The sequence below is a fragment of the Carettochelys insculpta genome, chromosome 29 (genome assembly GCF_033958435.1).
Source record: "Carettochelys insculpta isolate YL-2023 chromosome 29, ASM3395843v1, whole genome shotgun sequence".
NCBI lineage: Eukaryota > Metazoa > Chordata > Testudines > Carettochelyidae > Carettochelys > Carettochelys insculpta.
The window spans coordinates 16,174,080-16,190,474 of record NC_134165.1 but is presented as its reverse complement, the minus strand read 5'-3'; the positions used below and the strand labels follow the sequence as shown (position 1 = coordinate 16,190,474).

Here is a 16,395-nt window from a genome sequence, read left to right as displayed (position 1 = left end):
CTAATAGAGTCCTGGCCTTCACAGCCTCCTCAGGCAAGGAGTTCCACAGGTTGACTGTGCGCTGTGTGAAGAAAAATTTCCTTTTATTAGTTTTGAACCTACTACCCATCAATTTCATTTGGTGTCCCCTAGTTCTTGTATTATGGGAAAAGGTAAATAATTTTTCTATATTCACTTTCTCCACACCATTCATGATTTTATATACCTCTATCATATCGCCCCTCAATCGCCTCTTTTCCAAACTGAAAAGTCCCAGTCTCTCTAGCCTCTCCCCATATGGGACCCGTTCCAAGCCCCTAATCATCTTAGTTGCCCTTTTCTGAACCTTTTCTAATGCCAATATATCTTTTTTGAGGCGAGGAGACCACATCTGCACGCAGTACTCAAGATGTGGGCGTACTATAGTTTTATATAGGGGAAGTATGATATCTTTTGTCTTATTATCTATCCCTTTTTTAATAATTCCTAACATCCTATTTGCCTTACTAACTGCCGCTGCACACTGCGTGGATGTCTTCAGAGAACTATCCACTATAACTCCAAGATCCCTTTCCTGATCTGTCGTAGCTAAATTTGACCCCATCATGTAGTACGTGTAATTTGGGTTATTTTTTCCAACATGCATTACCTTACACTTACCCACATTAAATTTCATTTGCCATTTTGCTGCCCAATCACTCAGTTTGCTGAGATCTTTTTGTAGTTCTTCACAATCCCTTTTGCTTTTGACTGTCCTGAACAACTTGGTGTCATCTGCAAACTTTGCCACCTCACTGCTTACCTCATTTTCTAGATCATTTTATACAATCTGTATAACATTTTACGTAACATTTTATACAATCTGTCTTGTGTTTACATAGTTTAATGCACCCATTATGATGGAATTAAAGCTTAAACAATAAGGCCTCCCAGAGGGAGGCCTTATTGTTGTCTGTAAAGTGCCATGCATATATTATGGAGCCATTTTAAAAACTCATTCTCTGTGGAGGGCTCAATGTTACTGTGGAAAAGTCTGCTTTTCTGCCACAGACCCAGTTCAGGGCACCAGTTCAGTTTGAATAGCATGGTTGTGAGGCATATACTGCTAAAGCATTTGGCTTTCTCCCTAACCAAAGGCAATTCAGTGACCAGTTTAGACTTTTTTCGAGTACAGCAACATATCAGAAAAACAAATTTATTTTTTAAAAGATTGTTTTACGTCTCAGTTTAAAACAAGACTGTATTAATGCCCAGTCCCCACTAATTGTCAAAGGCTTATCTGCATTTTCTCACTACATGCTACAAAGCATACGTCTGATTTTGCTAATAAATTTTGTACTTTTTCAGATGTCTCTAAGAGGTTCTACTCCGCTGACAGTTGTACAGCTTCCTGGAGAGCAAGTACAGGTCCAGGGAGTCATTCAGACAGCTCAGTCCTCTGTAATCCACTCACCTCAGGTGCAAACAGTGCAGGTAAATACATAGTGGGTTTTTTTAACATACATGAAAAGACTTGTAAAATCTTATCTCATTGAGCTGAACCTACCACAGTGCAGCCTGGCTGGCACCATTAGTAACATACCTGTGAATTTGTCTAATTTAGGGAGGACATCTAGGAAGCCAATTTCTAAATCCAAACCATAAAAAAATGTTTAGGTACATCATTCTTATATAGTTACTATTTAGATAATTGTTCAGAGGTGCCTTTAGAGGTAAGATGGCATTTGAAAACCCTCTTTTAGGGTTTTCTAATTGATATGTAAAGATTTGATTGGTGCTGAAACTTAACATGTATAAGAGCACTGTCCACAAGCTACTTTTTACTTATTTATTTTAGCAAAATTGTTGACTTATCAGATACTTTTATGTGCCTCTTATAATTTGTAAAGCTTCTATTCAATTAATGAAAACACTGTATGAACTAGTTGATTTTGATATTTTGACAATTTGTGTAAATATGTAATTATATTGTTACATGGTTATAGCCGTAGTTAACATATTATATATCTTCACATATGGCTGTATTTGTAATTATATAATAGGGCTATATATTGGACCCTCCTATTTGAGCTATCTCAAATTCTTTAAATAATAAGAATAGAAATAGTGCAGTGGCAATAGAAACATATGACACAGACAAAGTAATTTAATATCTAAATTAGGAATGAACCAAAACTATCCACGGATTAAGATGTGGGTCTAGCCAGCAGATCTGAGTGGTGGTCCTTATTAGTGGCATGACAACAGTATTTTCTGTGCTGTACAGAATATAGTGTAAAGCATAGTCCTGCCTAAGGGACCTGGGTCTGCTGCTCACTCCCTGTTGATTCTGAGCAACTAATTTCATTGCTCTGTGCTTCACGTTCCCCACCTGTTTTTATAAAACACAGCAGGTGTGGGAAATGGAAAATGTAACTACCTTGTTAAAACAGATTGAGATTTCAGAGGAAAAATGGTATACTGTTCCTAATCTCTGGGGCAGTTTGGGTGCACAAAACATTCCTTAAAAGAATGCTATAGTCAGGATACAAGCTCACAAGAAAATATAAAGGGTTCATACCTAGAGGGAGGGGATGGTAGTGGTGGACATTTACAGAATATCTAATGGAGAGGCATGACTTAGTGTTTAAAGCAGGGATGGGGAACCCCTTGCCTGCTGGCTGCATGCAGTTTGTCAGGGTAAGCAGGTGGGCCTCCAGACCCTTTGTTTACCTGAGCATCCATAGGCATGACTGCTTACACCTCTCTGACCATGGTTAACTATTCCTAGTCAGTTGGAGCCATGGGACTTGGTGGTCCAGCCCACACCACTTCCTGCAGCTTCCATTGGCCAGGAACAGCAAACCACAGCCACTGGGAGCTGTGAGAGGCCATGCCTGCAGATGCTCAGGTAAATCAAGTGTCTGGTGGCCATCAGTGACTTACCCTGATGAAACGCATGCAGCTTTTGTGCTGGAGGTTCCACATCTTGACGTAAAGCCTCTGTGATGATGTCCCATTTTATGTTTATCTTGGAAAAAGGTATAGTCCTCTTGTTAAAATGTAAAACTATTGGATATTATGTGTTTGCCTACTCAAAGGAGTACTTGAATTTCTGTCCATTTCACATACCTGTCTGAGGGCACATCTTGACTCCAGGGGAAGATCGATGCTGCCATGGTCAATCTTCCAGAGTTCAATTTAGCACTCCAAGTATGGATGAGTTAAATTGAACTCACAAGGCACCTCCATTGGTGCTGGTACTCCTGACCCTCACTACAAGTAAGGGAAGTTGAAGGGAGCATTTGCTCCTGTCAGCGTCTCACAGTGGAGATGAAATGGAAGTCCGAATTAAGGTATGTTGACTCCAGCTCCATAATTAAGGCAGTTGGACTTGCATATCTTATAACTCGACCTTCTCCTTCAGTGTAGACCTGGCCTGACATTTAAATATGAGTGTTACTTTTTGTCATTTAGAAAACTTCCCAGCCCCATTTCTGCTGGTGTATTGCTCTCCCCAGCTTTGATTTATAGTCATTAAATATTTCTAGCATGTTGTATATGTACATAGTACTTTATAATTCCAAGGCCCAACCCTATATCTCTTAGGGTAAGTCTATACATTATTCAAAATAGTGTATGCCTTATTTTGAAATTAGTAAACCTCGTTGTGCAAGGAATAGAGCCTGTTTTGAAATAGGCTCTATTGTGTGTAGTGCCACTGGAAAAGCTAACAGGATGTAGGAAATTGTTACGAAAGGGATAGATAGTAATACAGAAAATATCATGTTGTGTCTGTATAAATCTGTGATATGCCATGTTTTGAATACTGCACGCAGATGTGGTTGTTCCATCTCAAATAAGAAATACTGCAATTGGAAAAGGTTCCAAAAAGTGCAACAAAAATGATTAGGGATATAGAACAGAGATAAATAACACTTTGACGTTTCAGCTTGGAAAAGAAGTGACTGATGAGAGTTATGACAGTGGTCTATAAAATCATGACTGGCATGGAAAAAGTAGATAAGGAAATGTTATTTACATCTTGTCATAACACAAGAACTAGGGGTTACCATATGAAATTAATAGGCGGTAGGATTAAAACAAACAAAAGGTAATATTTCTTCATATGACATAGAGTGAGCCTGTGGACTTCCTTTCCAGAGGATGTTGTGAAGGCCAAGACTGTGTAACAGAATTCTTAAAAAAACCTAGATTAAGTTCATAGATGTCCATCAATAGCCATTAGCCAAGACGGGAAGGGATGTTGTCCCTAACCTTTGTTTACCAGAAGCTGGAAATGGGCAACAGAGGATGCATCGCTTGGTGATTCTGTTCTGTTCATTCCCTCTGAAATTCGTGGCAGTGGCGACTGTTGGAAATCAGGATACTGGGCTAGATGACCTTGTGATCTGAGCGACTTTGGCCATTCTTATGCTATAGGTTGCCTATATGAACAAGGAGTTCTAATACAGTTTTTATAATATCCCTAGTTTCCCCCTGTTCTGTGAGTGGGATACCCCTCGTGTTGCTTCAGAATTTGAGTTGCAGGAGTCAGACCTAAGGTTGTAGTGTTTTTATTAAAACCTTTAGCATTTTTATATGGTTGGCAGAGCTCTCAGTAATTTTCTGGTTTAATTGGGTCTACAGCATAATGGGGTCCTGCAACCTATGACTCTTTAAGGACTTCTTAGTGGCTCCCGATGCTATAATAGCAAAATAAAAAAAAAATCCTCTCCTGATTATTTTTAATGTTTTCATGAGCATCTAAAAAACGAGCAATGGACAACTGAAATCTAAATAGCAAATGATATGTAATCTTGAAATGTTGGATAGCTCCTCCTTTAATATGTGCAGTTCATTGTGGGATATGTGTGTGCACTGTTCTTAAAATAGGGGTTACAGAAAGTGTGGCTTGACGTTATTTATTAAGGACCGTCTTTTATTCACATGAATTTTGGCTATTGAATTACTGATTTTTTTATTTTTATTTTATTGAATTTGAGAAAAAATGGCTCTTCTGGCTCTTTTGGTTGCCAACTCCTGGAACAGAGCAATATGATTGAGGTCGTTGAGAGTAGATCCAGTTATCTGAAGAACTGGGTCTTACCCATGAAAGCTCATGAGCTAATAATTTGTTACTCTCTAATGTGCTCCAGAATGCTTGTCATTTATAGATCTTTAGGGGAGTTTACAGAAGAGGGCTGTTTAGCAGTGATCTATTCTTGTCTTCCCCTACCTGGCTTCTGGCAGTCAGAGAGCTAAGGTGAACCCTGCCATGGGATCTCACCCTTGATCATCTTGAATAATAGTCATTGATCCACTGTTAACTATCCACTGTTAACTTTTTTAAAAATATATTTTATCTGTTTTACAGCTTACGTACAACACCATCAACCAATCAGGTTTTGAAGACTGAAGCTTAGCATTAAAGGGGTAGTATGAAGTTGAAAGTTAGTCCTTTTTAAAAAAAAATAAAAAATTGTTTATATTAAGTGCATCTATATATATCCAGAAAGACTAGTACTTATGTGCTAGTCACTGTGAGCTTTGTGTGATCTAGTTTATCCAGCTCACTTTCTCCATGCATGTAGGAGATACATATTTGACATTTTATTGTTGCTTTCTGGGAGCTTGTAGTAGTGAAATTGTATCTCAGGAAAAAAAATCATGGCAAAAGACTTTATACACAGATGATTCTGATGTCTCTTTGCTCAATAAATTTCACAAAACTTTTTTTGTGAATAAAGGAATGCCTGCACTGCTTCACAGAATTACTTGATTTCACTCCCAGCCTTGTTAGATAACAAACATCTGATCCCTTTTATGCCTGTCTCTTGCATAGTCTTCAGAAGCAAGCCACAAAATTCATGTGTTGATTTTGAACATCCCAGAGTTTGTACAAGTTCAGTTCAGGGAGTTTGGTTCATGCCCATCTTTAGTTTTTAAAGGTTTCTGTTAAATAACTTCCTATTTTGTGCTCCTTAACTGTGGCAGTCTCTAAGAATTTCTCATTCTGTAGCAAAAATGTTTGATAGCACTTAAATTTGGAATGTACTGTTTCTTGAAAAATTTCGAGAAACATGTACAGTAAACTCTTTTATATGTGGCAGTCATGGGAATGGGAGCTTGCTGGATATTCCAATATTCCAATATGCCGGATGTTCCAATATGATGGGGTGCATCATTGTGCAGGGAGCCACTCTGGGTGGATCACATATGGCAGGCACTGGGCAGGAGAGCAGAGGAGTCACCAGCCACACACATGGGATGGAATGCAGGTTGAGAAATCTAGTTGTTTGAATACCAGTAAAACATTTAGGCTTCATGCAGTTGTGTCTTGTATAAATTTAAACTGAAAAATGTGAGCTGTCTTGGGTACTTTGTAGTATGCAACACAATGACATGAGATGTGCTTTTTTTTAGGTATCATCTTTGTCAGAGAGTGAGGATTCTCAGGATTCATCAGATAGCATAGGCTCTTCACAGAAGGCCCAAGGTATATTAGCACGGCGCCCGTCTTACCGGTGAGTACCTTTGTGACATTTCAAAGGGTGCATTCCGGACTGTCACTGTGTTCCCTTAACTCTCTAGCATGGGATGCCTTATACATTGATGTGCTGATGAAGCGCCACCTCAGTTTTGCTCACATGCAGTCTCTTGCATATAACTTGCTTCCACCTATTCAGTATTACCAGCTGGCCCAGAGGTGAGTAAACGTTTTATGTTGGACCCTACCATAAATTCCTGTTACACTCATATGGAGAAAATCCTTTAGCTCATGTGGTAGAGCGCACGGCTTTAGACCCTATGTTCACAGGTTCTATCCCTGGTGCCGGCAACCTGGGTCTGTTGGCATTACCACCAGGGCCTGATGAAATGCATCCTAGAATATTGAAGGAGCTGACAGAGGAGGTATCTGAGCCTTTATCTATCATCATTGGAAAATCATGGGAGACAGGAGAGATTCCAGAAGACTGGAAAAGGGCAAATATAGTGCCCATCTATAAAAAGGGGAATAAGAATAACCCAGGAAACTACAGGCCAGTCAGCTTAACTTCTGTGCCAGGAAAGATAATGGAGCAGGTAATTAAAGAAATCATCTGCAAGCACTTGGAAGGTGGTAAGGTGATAGGGAACAGCCAGCATGGATTTGTAAAGAACAAATCATGTCAAACAAATCCAATAGCTTTCTTTGATAGGATAATGAGCCTTGTGGATAGGGGAGAAGCGGTTGTTGTGGCATGCCTAGACTTTAGTAAAGCATTTGATATGGTCTCGCATAATATTTTTATAAAAAAACTAGACAAATACAATTTAGATGAGGCTACTATAAGGTGGGTGCATAATTGGCTGGATAACCATACTCAGAGAGTATCAGAGGGGCAGCCATGTTAGTCTGGATCTGTAACAGCAACGAAGGGTCCTGTGGCACCTTGTTGACTAACAGAAAAGTTTTGAGCAGCATCTGATGAAGTGAGTCTTTGCTCACGAAAGCTCATGCTCAAAACTTTTCTGTTAGTCTATAAGGTGCCACAGGACCCTTCGTTGCTGTGTACTCAGAGAGTAGCTCTTAATCCTGCTGGAAAAGTATAACAAGTGGGGTTCCGCAGGGGTCTGTATTAGGACTGGTTCTGTTCAGTATCTGCATCAATGATTTAGATTTTGGCATAGAAAGTATGCTTATTATGTTTGCAGATGATACCAAGCTGGGAGGGGTTGCAACTGCTTTGGAGGATAGGGTCATAATTCAAAATGATCTGGATAAGTTGGAGAAATGGTCTGAGGTAAACAGGATGAAGTTTAATAAGGACAAATGCAAAGTGCTCCACTTGGGAAGGAACAATTAGTTTCACACATACAGAATGGGGAGAGACTGTCTAGGAATGACTACAGCAGAAAGGGATCTAAGGGTTATAGTGGACCACAAGCTAAATATGAGTTAACAATGTGATGCTGTTGCAAAAAAAGCAAACATGATTCTGGGATGCATTAAGAGGTGTGTTGTGAACAAGACACGAGAAGTCATTCTTCCACTCTACTCTGCGCTGGTTAGGCCTCAGCTGGAGTATTGTGTCCAGTTCTGGGCACCACAGTTCAAGAAAGATGTGGAGAAATTAGAGAGAGATAAGAAACTATTAACTAAAGAAATGTGATTATCTCATAGTTAGAGAAAGGAATTGCCATATACAATTTTTATTTCAAACTTTGCGTGCTTATTTAAACTCTGTATTACAAAAGCACGATAGCACTAGTGATAACGTATTTACTGTTTTGTTGACTGTATCTGATCAGAATTATTGAGAAAATTTATTTAGAAGATATTAACTTCTCTTATAGTACCAGGATTTCTTGCTCCCCACAGTGAGATTTACTGACTGAAATTATGCCTCACAAACACAGCACATTTTGGGCTTGTCTACACCAGCTCCCTACTTCGAAGGGAGCATGGTAAGTAGGGTGTTGGGAGTTTATTAATGAAGTGCTGCGGTACATATGCAGCACTTCATTAAGCAAATTCCCCCCTGCGGCAACTTTGAAGTGACAGCTCACATCTAGCCGCAGCTCACCTGCCAGTGTTTTGAAGTGCCTGAGGTACTTCGAATTCCCTTTACTCCTTTTAAAATTTTGAATAGTAGAGGGACAAGTCCTTCGATATTTATTTAAATGTAGGTTGAAACTGTTTAGATAAATTTAAAAATTGTTGCTGTACAAGAAATATTTGGCAGCAAAATCTTCCTGCAACGTTTTTAAAATTTGTACTCAGAAAATGATTGCCCATTTGCCATCTTTTACTTTCACAAGTGCTAATGAAGTTTTTTTTTTTTTCTGTAGAAAAATACTGAAAGATCTTTCTTCTGAAGACACACGAGATAGAAAAGGAGATGATGAAAATCCTGGTGTCTCTACTGTCACCTCTATGTCTGTTCCTACACCTATCTATCAGACCAGCACTGGGCAGTACAGTATGTTCTATTAAATGTACACCCAACCAGACATACTTCTGGAACACACAGTTTTTGGGGGAAAAGTTTATATTGTATTTCCTATATCTGACACTAAAAATGAACTGTGGAAGTATTGGCAGTAGAAATTATAGCTATTCCAGTTATTATTTGTTATTGAAATAGTGGCTAGATGCCCATGGTGAGATCAAGGCTCCACTGTGCTAAGTGTTATATATCCACATAGTTAGTACAGGAGTGCGGGGGGGAGGGGAAAACAATCTCACTGATGTGGCCGCTGACTGAGACGCCTCTATCGCCTCATGCTCCAGCTCTATGGGTGGGGGCTGGAGAACGGGGGAACTGAGATTCAGGGCTTCCCCTAGGCCAGATTAACTCTTCTGGAGGTTGGGGGAAAGGCAGGAGGCGTTCAGGGTTCAGTGTGTGGGAGGGGGCCGCCAGGGAGTGGGTATGGGGTCTGGGCTGGAGGGAGGGTGCAGGAGTGGGCTGGAGATGGGTGCTTGGGGGGATGGGTGGGAGGGAGAATATAAGAACAGGGTGGAGGGTCTGGATGGGAGGGAGGGTGCAGGAACGGGCTAAGGCGGGGGTCTGTGTGAGAGGGGAATGCATGATTGGGTTGGGGTGAGGATCTAGACATGGGGAGAATGCAAGAGGGAGCTGGGGATACAGCGTCAGGGCAATGAGCACTTACCTGCTGCAGGTCCCCCACCACTCTCAGACATGCCCTCCTTCATTCCCTCACCACCACTGTGACACACACAGAGCAATTCTGGCCAGTCAGAGCAGTGGACAAAATCCTCCCAGGCTGTGCTGTGCAGCTGTTTCCCCACCTGGGGGAGGCACAATGGGAGCAGCTGAGCCCAGAGCCACTTCTTATCCCTGCCAGGCAGAATCGATGGGCTGGATCTGGCCCTGGTGTGCCTGACGCTGGCCCACGAGGCTCAGGGCTCCATATCTCCAAACCTGCCATAGTTCAGATGCTGGGGCGGGAAGCCCTGAGCCTGAGGAGCTGAATCTGGACCATGGGCCGGGGGTTCCCCACTCCTGACATAGTATAGGTCCTTTCTAATATAACTTACTAAACATTTTATTGTCATGATTGTTTACTGTTACTGTTATAGTGCTTTTCCTGTATCGTCTAAAACTTGCCTTCCTTTCAACTTGGTTTTCCTTCGTGGTGCCTAGATGTTATCCTTATGCTCCCCTTCTTGCAAATGACAATTTATTGGAAAGGTCTCTTATATTCTGTGCTCTTCTGGACTGCTGCTCCAGAGGTTCATTCCTTCTTATTGAAGGTATTCTCTCTGCTGTGATAGGACTGTTGTTTTGGGGAATTTCATGCCAAGACTACAACTGATTTAATTAAAGCAAAATTAAGAATAGCAAAAGAAAATAATATTTAAAAAAGAGAGAGACAGCGTACATAACAAGCTGTCATGAAATTGCCAAAAGATTAGGTAGGCTTACCTGAGCTTTAGCTATTAGCTATAAAAACAGAAAATACCCCCTAGATAAAGAAGGTTCTTCTTTGAGTGGTCCCCGTGGGTGCTCCACAGTAGGTGTTGGGCTTGCCCCGGTGCCGCAGATCGGAAATTTCCAGCAGTCTCCATCGGGTCACGCATGCGCTGATGCGCGTCAGTCCTTCGCGCACTTACAGTCATGTGCGCGATCCGGTCCCTGCCAGTTCCTTCTCAACCGCCAACGGCTGCAGACGGAATCCACTCCAGCTCCAACGCCTGAGAAAGATAAAAATCTGATTTACTGACTGTTAATTAATAACTGTTAGTTATTAGTTGATAGCTTAGTTATTATAGTTGAAGTTGTTTATGTTAGATGTGTATATAGTTAAAAAGAAAAGAGAACAAGGAAAAGTACGGAGGCGGCCACCTCAGGCGGGTCTGCTATCTTGAGGCTGCGAACGTTATCTGTATCTGTTACTGGACAGAATAACTGTTAAGTGCTCTATTAGCACTCAAAGACTTTAACATTTGAGCAATGTCCTCATGGGGTTTAAGAAATGTGACTCGTGCCGTGAGGCTATACCTGCCTCAGATGGGCATAGCAAATGTATCTGTTGCCTCGGGGAAGCCCTCGTCCCTCAGAAACGTCCTCACTGCTCTAAGCTTACAGCTAGAGCCCGAAAGGACAGGGAGATGAGGCTGAAAATGTTCCTGTTTGATAAGGCCCTCCAGCCTGGACCATCGGAGAAGCCTCACAAGGACGGATCCTCGGGGTCGCACAAGAGGAAGGCGGCTTCCCTAACCTCCTCTGTGCAGAGAAAGAAGAAGCTTTCACCAGCTCGATCCCTGCCAGTAACTTCCGTGAGCGGGACGAGCGGAGCACAGGGCCCGAGCCCGCTGGCTTCTCATAGTGGGAAGGCCGCAGCGCATGTACCCGTGGAAGGGCCTCCGACCGTTAAGGAGTCGGCACTGAGGGCCCTGCAGGCGCTGGAATTGGCGGCACCGAGCCTTGCGGCACCAGAGCGAGGGTACCCGGCACAGGGCCCAACGGTGCCAGAGGAGACTACCCGCGCGGCACCGACTACGGTGCCGAGGTCCCCGACACCGGTGGGAACACCTACGACTCAGGAACGGGGAAAAGCGAAGACCAAGACCCAGCACCGCAGTCCTCCTCCAGAGGTCATTGCGTTGCCATTATCACCTTGCTCTCCCCTCGAGATACCCCGGGCAGCAACTCCAACAGCCTGCCTTAGACCTCCATCTCCGTTCCTTCAACCACCATCCCCCTGGCTTGGACATCTTTCACCAACCTCCAGCAGGGATTCCTATGAATACTATCACAGAGGATCCCCGCCATTGTCAACGTCATCTCGGCAATCATGCCCTTCCACGCATCACATCTACACTTTCCGGTCATGGTCCAGGTCCCCATCACCGGGCCCTTGCCCCTGTTGTTATGGCCGTCCTTACCACACGGGACACTGGCACAGGGGGTCTGGATCTCGGGGTAGATCCCCGTCCATGCCTCGCCAACACCCCAGCACACAGTCTCACCCTGGGGGAACATCGCAGCTTTCCCAGCCAGAGAGTGCTCCAAGGGACCTGGACCCCCATCCAGACCCCTCAAAAGAACAAACATACAAACAAGAGTCAGGAACCTGAGGATTTAGAGGAGATGTATCATAGCGATGCCTCCTCGTCCTCCCCAGATGAGGCAGTTGTCCCTGGGGATATCTCTCCCCTGGCTTCCATCCCTCCTACAAATCAGAGGGCAGATAAGAAGTATTTTGTCCCTTTTTTATAGCTGGGCACTATATGCCTTTTTCCAGTCTTCTGTAATCGCTCTCATCTGCCATGACTTTTCAAAGATGATAACTAGTGGCTCAGAAACCATCTCAGTCAACTCTGAGTATTCTAGGATGCATTTCAATCAGGCTCTGGTGACTTGAAGACATCTAAGTAATTTTTAACTCCTTCCTTTCCTATTTTAATTTCTGAACCTAGCTCCTTTTTTCCAGCATTCACTGTTGTAGGCATTCAGTCACCACCAGCCTTCTTGGTGAAAACTGAAAAAAGGTTTTAAGCACATCTGCCATGTCCATATTTTCTGTTGTTTTTCTCTCTTCAATAAACAATGGACCTACCTGGTCTTCGGTTCTTCTCCTTTGTAATACATTTATAGAATGTTTTCTTGTTACAGAATCACAGGGCTGGAAGGGAACTCAGGAGGTCATCTAGTCCAGCCCCCTGCTTCAAGCTGGATCAACCCTCACTAAGTCATCCCAGCCAGGACCTTGTCCAGCCGGGACTTAAAAACCTCAAGGGATGGAGGTTTTTAACCCTATGGAGGTTACTCTTATGTCTCTGTGGGAACTTGGAAATGGGAGAGATGCTTAATGACTTCTTTGTTGATGAAGGAATGCCCATCATAGTGAATGCTAGTGGGAAAGGGGTAGGGTTAGAAGTTGAAATAAAAAAAAGAACAAGTTAAAAATCACTTAGAAAAATTAGATGTCTGCAAGTCACCAGGGCCTGATGAAATGCATCCTAGAATACTGAAGGAGCTAATAGAGAAGATATCTGAGCCTTTATCTATCATCTTTGGAAAGTCATGGGAGACAGGAGAGATTCCAGAAGACTGGAAAAGGGCAAATATAGTGCCCATCTATGAAAAGGGGAATAGGAATAACCCAGGAAACTACAGGCCAGTCAGCTTAATTTCTGTGCCAGGAAAGATAATGGAGCAGGTAATTAAAGAAATCATTTGCAAGCACTTGGGAGGTGGTAATGTGATAGGGAACAGCCAGCATGGATTTGTAAAGAACAAATCATGTCAAACAAATCCAATAGCTTTCTTTGATAGGATAATGAGCCTTGTGGATAGGGGAGAAGCGGTAGATGTGGTATACCTAGACTTTAGTAAAGCATTTGATACGGTCTCACATGATATTCTTATAAAAAAACTAGGCAAATACAATTTAGATGAGGCTACTATAAGGTGGGTGCATAACTGACTGGATAAGTTTACTGAGAGAGTAGTTCTTAATGGTTCTCAATCCTGCTGGAAAAGTATAACAAGTGGAGTTCCACAGGGGTCTGTGTTAGGATTGGTTCTGTTCAATATCTTCATCAATGATTTAGATTTTGGCATAGAAAGTATGCTTATTATGTTTGCAGAGGATACCAAGCTGGGAGGGGTTGCAACTGCTTTGGAGGATAGGGTCATAATTCAACATGATCTGGAAAAATTGGAGAAATGGTCTGAGGTAAACAGGGTGAAGTTTAATAAAGACAAATGCAAAGTGCTCCACTTGGGAACGAACAATCAGTTTCACGCATACAGAATGGGGAGAGACTGTCTAGGAATGACTACAGCAGAAAGGGATCTAAGGGTTATAGTGGACCACAAGCTAAATATGAGTCAGCAGTAAGCAAACATGATTCTGGGATGCATTAAGAGGTGTGTTGTGAAAAAGACACAAGAAGTCATTCTTCCGCTCTACTCTGCACTGGTTAGGCCTCAGCTGGAGTATGGTGTCCAGTTCTGGGCACCACAGTTCAAGAAAGATGTGGAGAAATTAGAGAGGGTCCAGAAAAGAGCAACAAGAATGATTAAAGGTCTACAGAATGTGACCTATGAAGAAAGGCTGAAAGAACTGGGCTTGTTTAGTTGGGAAAAGAAGATTGAGGGGACACATGATAGCAGTTTTCAGGTATCTAAAAGGGAGTCATAAGGAGGAGGGAGAAAACTTGTTCTTCTTGGCCTCTGAGGGTAGAACAAGAGGCAATGGATTTAAGCTGCAGCAAGGGAGGTTTAGATTGGACATTAGGAAAAAGTTCCTAACTGTCAGGGTGGTCTAACAGTGGAATAAATTGCCAAGGGAGGTTGTGGAATCTCCATCGCTGGAGATATTTAAGAACAGGTTAGATAGATGTCTATCAGGGATGGTTTAGACCATACTTGGTCCTGCCATTGGGGCAGGGGGCTGGACTTGATGGCCTCTTGAGGTCCCTTCCAATCCTAGTATTCTATGATTCTATTTTGAGCTCACTTTTGTGCATTCGCCTTCCTAATTTTGCCCCTAATTATTTGTGTCATTTGTTTATATTCATCCTTTTGTAATTTGACCTAGTTTCCACTTGTATGGGACTCCTTTTTGATTTTTAGGTCATTCAGGATTGCCTAGTTAAGCCTGCATGGTGTCTTGCTTTACTTCCTATCTTTTTTTATGCATTGAAATAGTGTGCTTTTGCACAGGTTAATAAATGCCCCCTTTGAAGAACTGCCAGTTGTCTTCAATTGTTTTCCCTCTTAGTCAAGTAGTTTAGAATGTAAACTATTTGGGTGATTTAGTAAAGTACACAGATTAAATATTTAATCTTGTTTTGATATCATGTTAAAAATAGGAGAAACAAATCAAAAATTCAAAAAGTTTGTAGGCTACATTTTCAAGTGTGCAGACGAGTTCAACTCTCTAGCTCCCATGCAAGCATGTAAATAAAGTGACCTGATTTACAGATGTGCTCAGCACTCAGCAACTCCCATTGAAAGACACTTTCCCCTTAAGGATAAGAGGAGTTGCTGTTGATGTATGTTTATTTTATTTTGTTTTAAATCAGGACTGTGTTGTTTTTGGAGTTAAAAGAATATACAAAGAAATACAAAAATTTTCTGCATTTCTTTTTAATTACCAAAAATGTCTACGTATAATAGTTGCGACATATGTTGCTGCAACCACCATCCTCTCCCCTACCCACAGTGTCTGATGTCACAATCTCACTACTTGACAGTGTCACAATCTAGTCAGTCAACAGCGAGCTATTCAGGTAGGAGCAGAGGGTGGGGAGGAGGAAAGGAAGCATCATTTCAATCACATAGGCTGGGTCTACACTTGCCCCCAACTTTGAAAGGGGCATGTTAATCAGGGCAATGGGAGATTACTGATGAAGTGCTGCTGTGAATACACAGCACTTCATTAGGCTAATTCTCCCCTGTGGCCACTTTGAAGTGCCAGCATGTATGTAACCACGGGCACTTGCAAGTGCCTTTGCTCTGCAGCACTTCAATAGTAATCTCCTATCACCCTGATTAACATGCCCCCTTCAAAGTTGGGGGCAAGTGTAGACAAGTCCATAGTGAATTTTTCATGGGTGCAAGCCACTCTGTGTAATTGTATAAATATATATGCAAATAAGCCTCAGCCTTTGGACTTACAGTGTCAGTGAAACCTATAGCTGGCATGACTCATTTAGTCTCTGTGTTCTGTCAGTGAAACCAGAATGGTTGGATTTGGTTCAAGACAAAGACTGAAGATGTGCATTAGCGAGGTTTTATAAAACCTAAGGCTACTAGATATTTCTGTGACATTGGTGGAGTGGGGGAGAATATAAAGCTATTTCTAAACATTAATTCTTCCCTGTATGTTTACAACCCACACACTGCAGCTTTGCATTTGTGCGTGAGCCTGAAAATAACCAGAAGCTGATTAGTCTCTTTTCAATCTTCAAGCGATGTGAAATTCAAAACAGTAAATAAAGAGCACCAATCCTGAAAAATAAATTCACTTGTTTAAATTTATTCAATATAATTTCCTACCAGATGTTAGTATCATATGTAAGGAAATGTTGTGGTACAGATACAGCTTTTTAAAGTACCAATTTAAGATAGGAGATTGCCTGTTCGGAAGTGGATGTGTTTGTACAGACTTTAGTGCAGTGCCAGAAAGAGAACATTTTCTGTACATCTATCATATCTTTTTGCTTTCTCTTCTTTGAAGTTGCCATTGCCCCAAATGGAGCACTGCAGCTGGCCAGTTCAGGTACAGATGGTGTACAGGGTTTGCAGACGTTAACAATGACAAATGCTGGTGGCACTCAGCCTGGGACAACAATACTGCAATATGCACAGACATCGGATGGTCAGCAGATACTTGTGCCAAGCAATCAGGTGGTAGTGCAGAGTGAGTATGCATAACAAAAACCTTTAGGAATACTGTCCCTTATAGAATTGT

At 42.0% G+C, this 16,395-nt stretch overlaps 1 protein-coding gene across 6 annotated transcripts in view; it reads left to right on the top strand.

Moving 5' to 3' along the window:
- ATF1 (activating transcription factor 1) overlaps positions 1–16,395 on the top strand; it is a 32,288-nt gene that overhangs the window by 10,640 nt on the left and 5,253 nt on the right. For 2 of the 6 annotated variants that reach the window (XM_074980306.1, XM_074980307.1), the window contains exons 3-6: positions 1,327–1,452; positions 6,385–6,485; positions 8,794–8,924; positions 16,162–16,344. In XM_074980306.1, the coding sequence (XP_074836407.1) occupies positions 1,327–1,452; positions 6,385–6,485; positions 8,794–8,924; positions 16,162–16,344 (541 nt within the window). Of the gene's footprint in view, positions 1–1,323; positions 1,453–5,335; positions 5,412–6,384; positions 6,486–8,793; positions 8,941–16,161; positions 16,345–16,395 lie in introns of those variants that run through there. The other 4 variants (XM_074980310.1, XM_074980308.1, XM_074980312.1 and 1 more) reach the window with 4 other exon arrangements.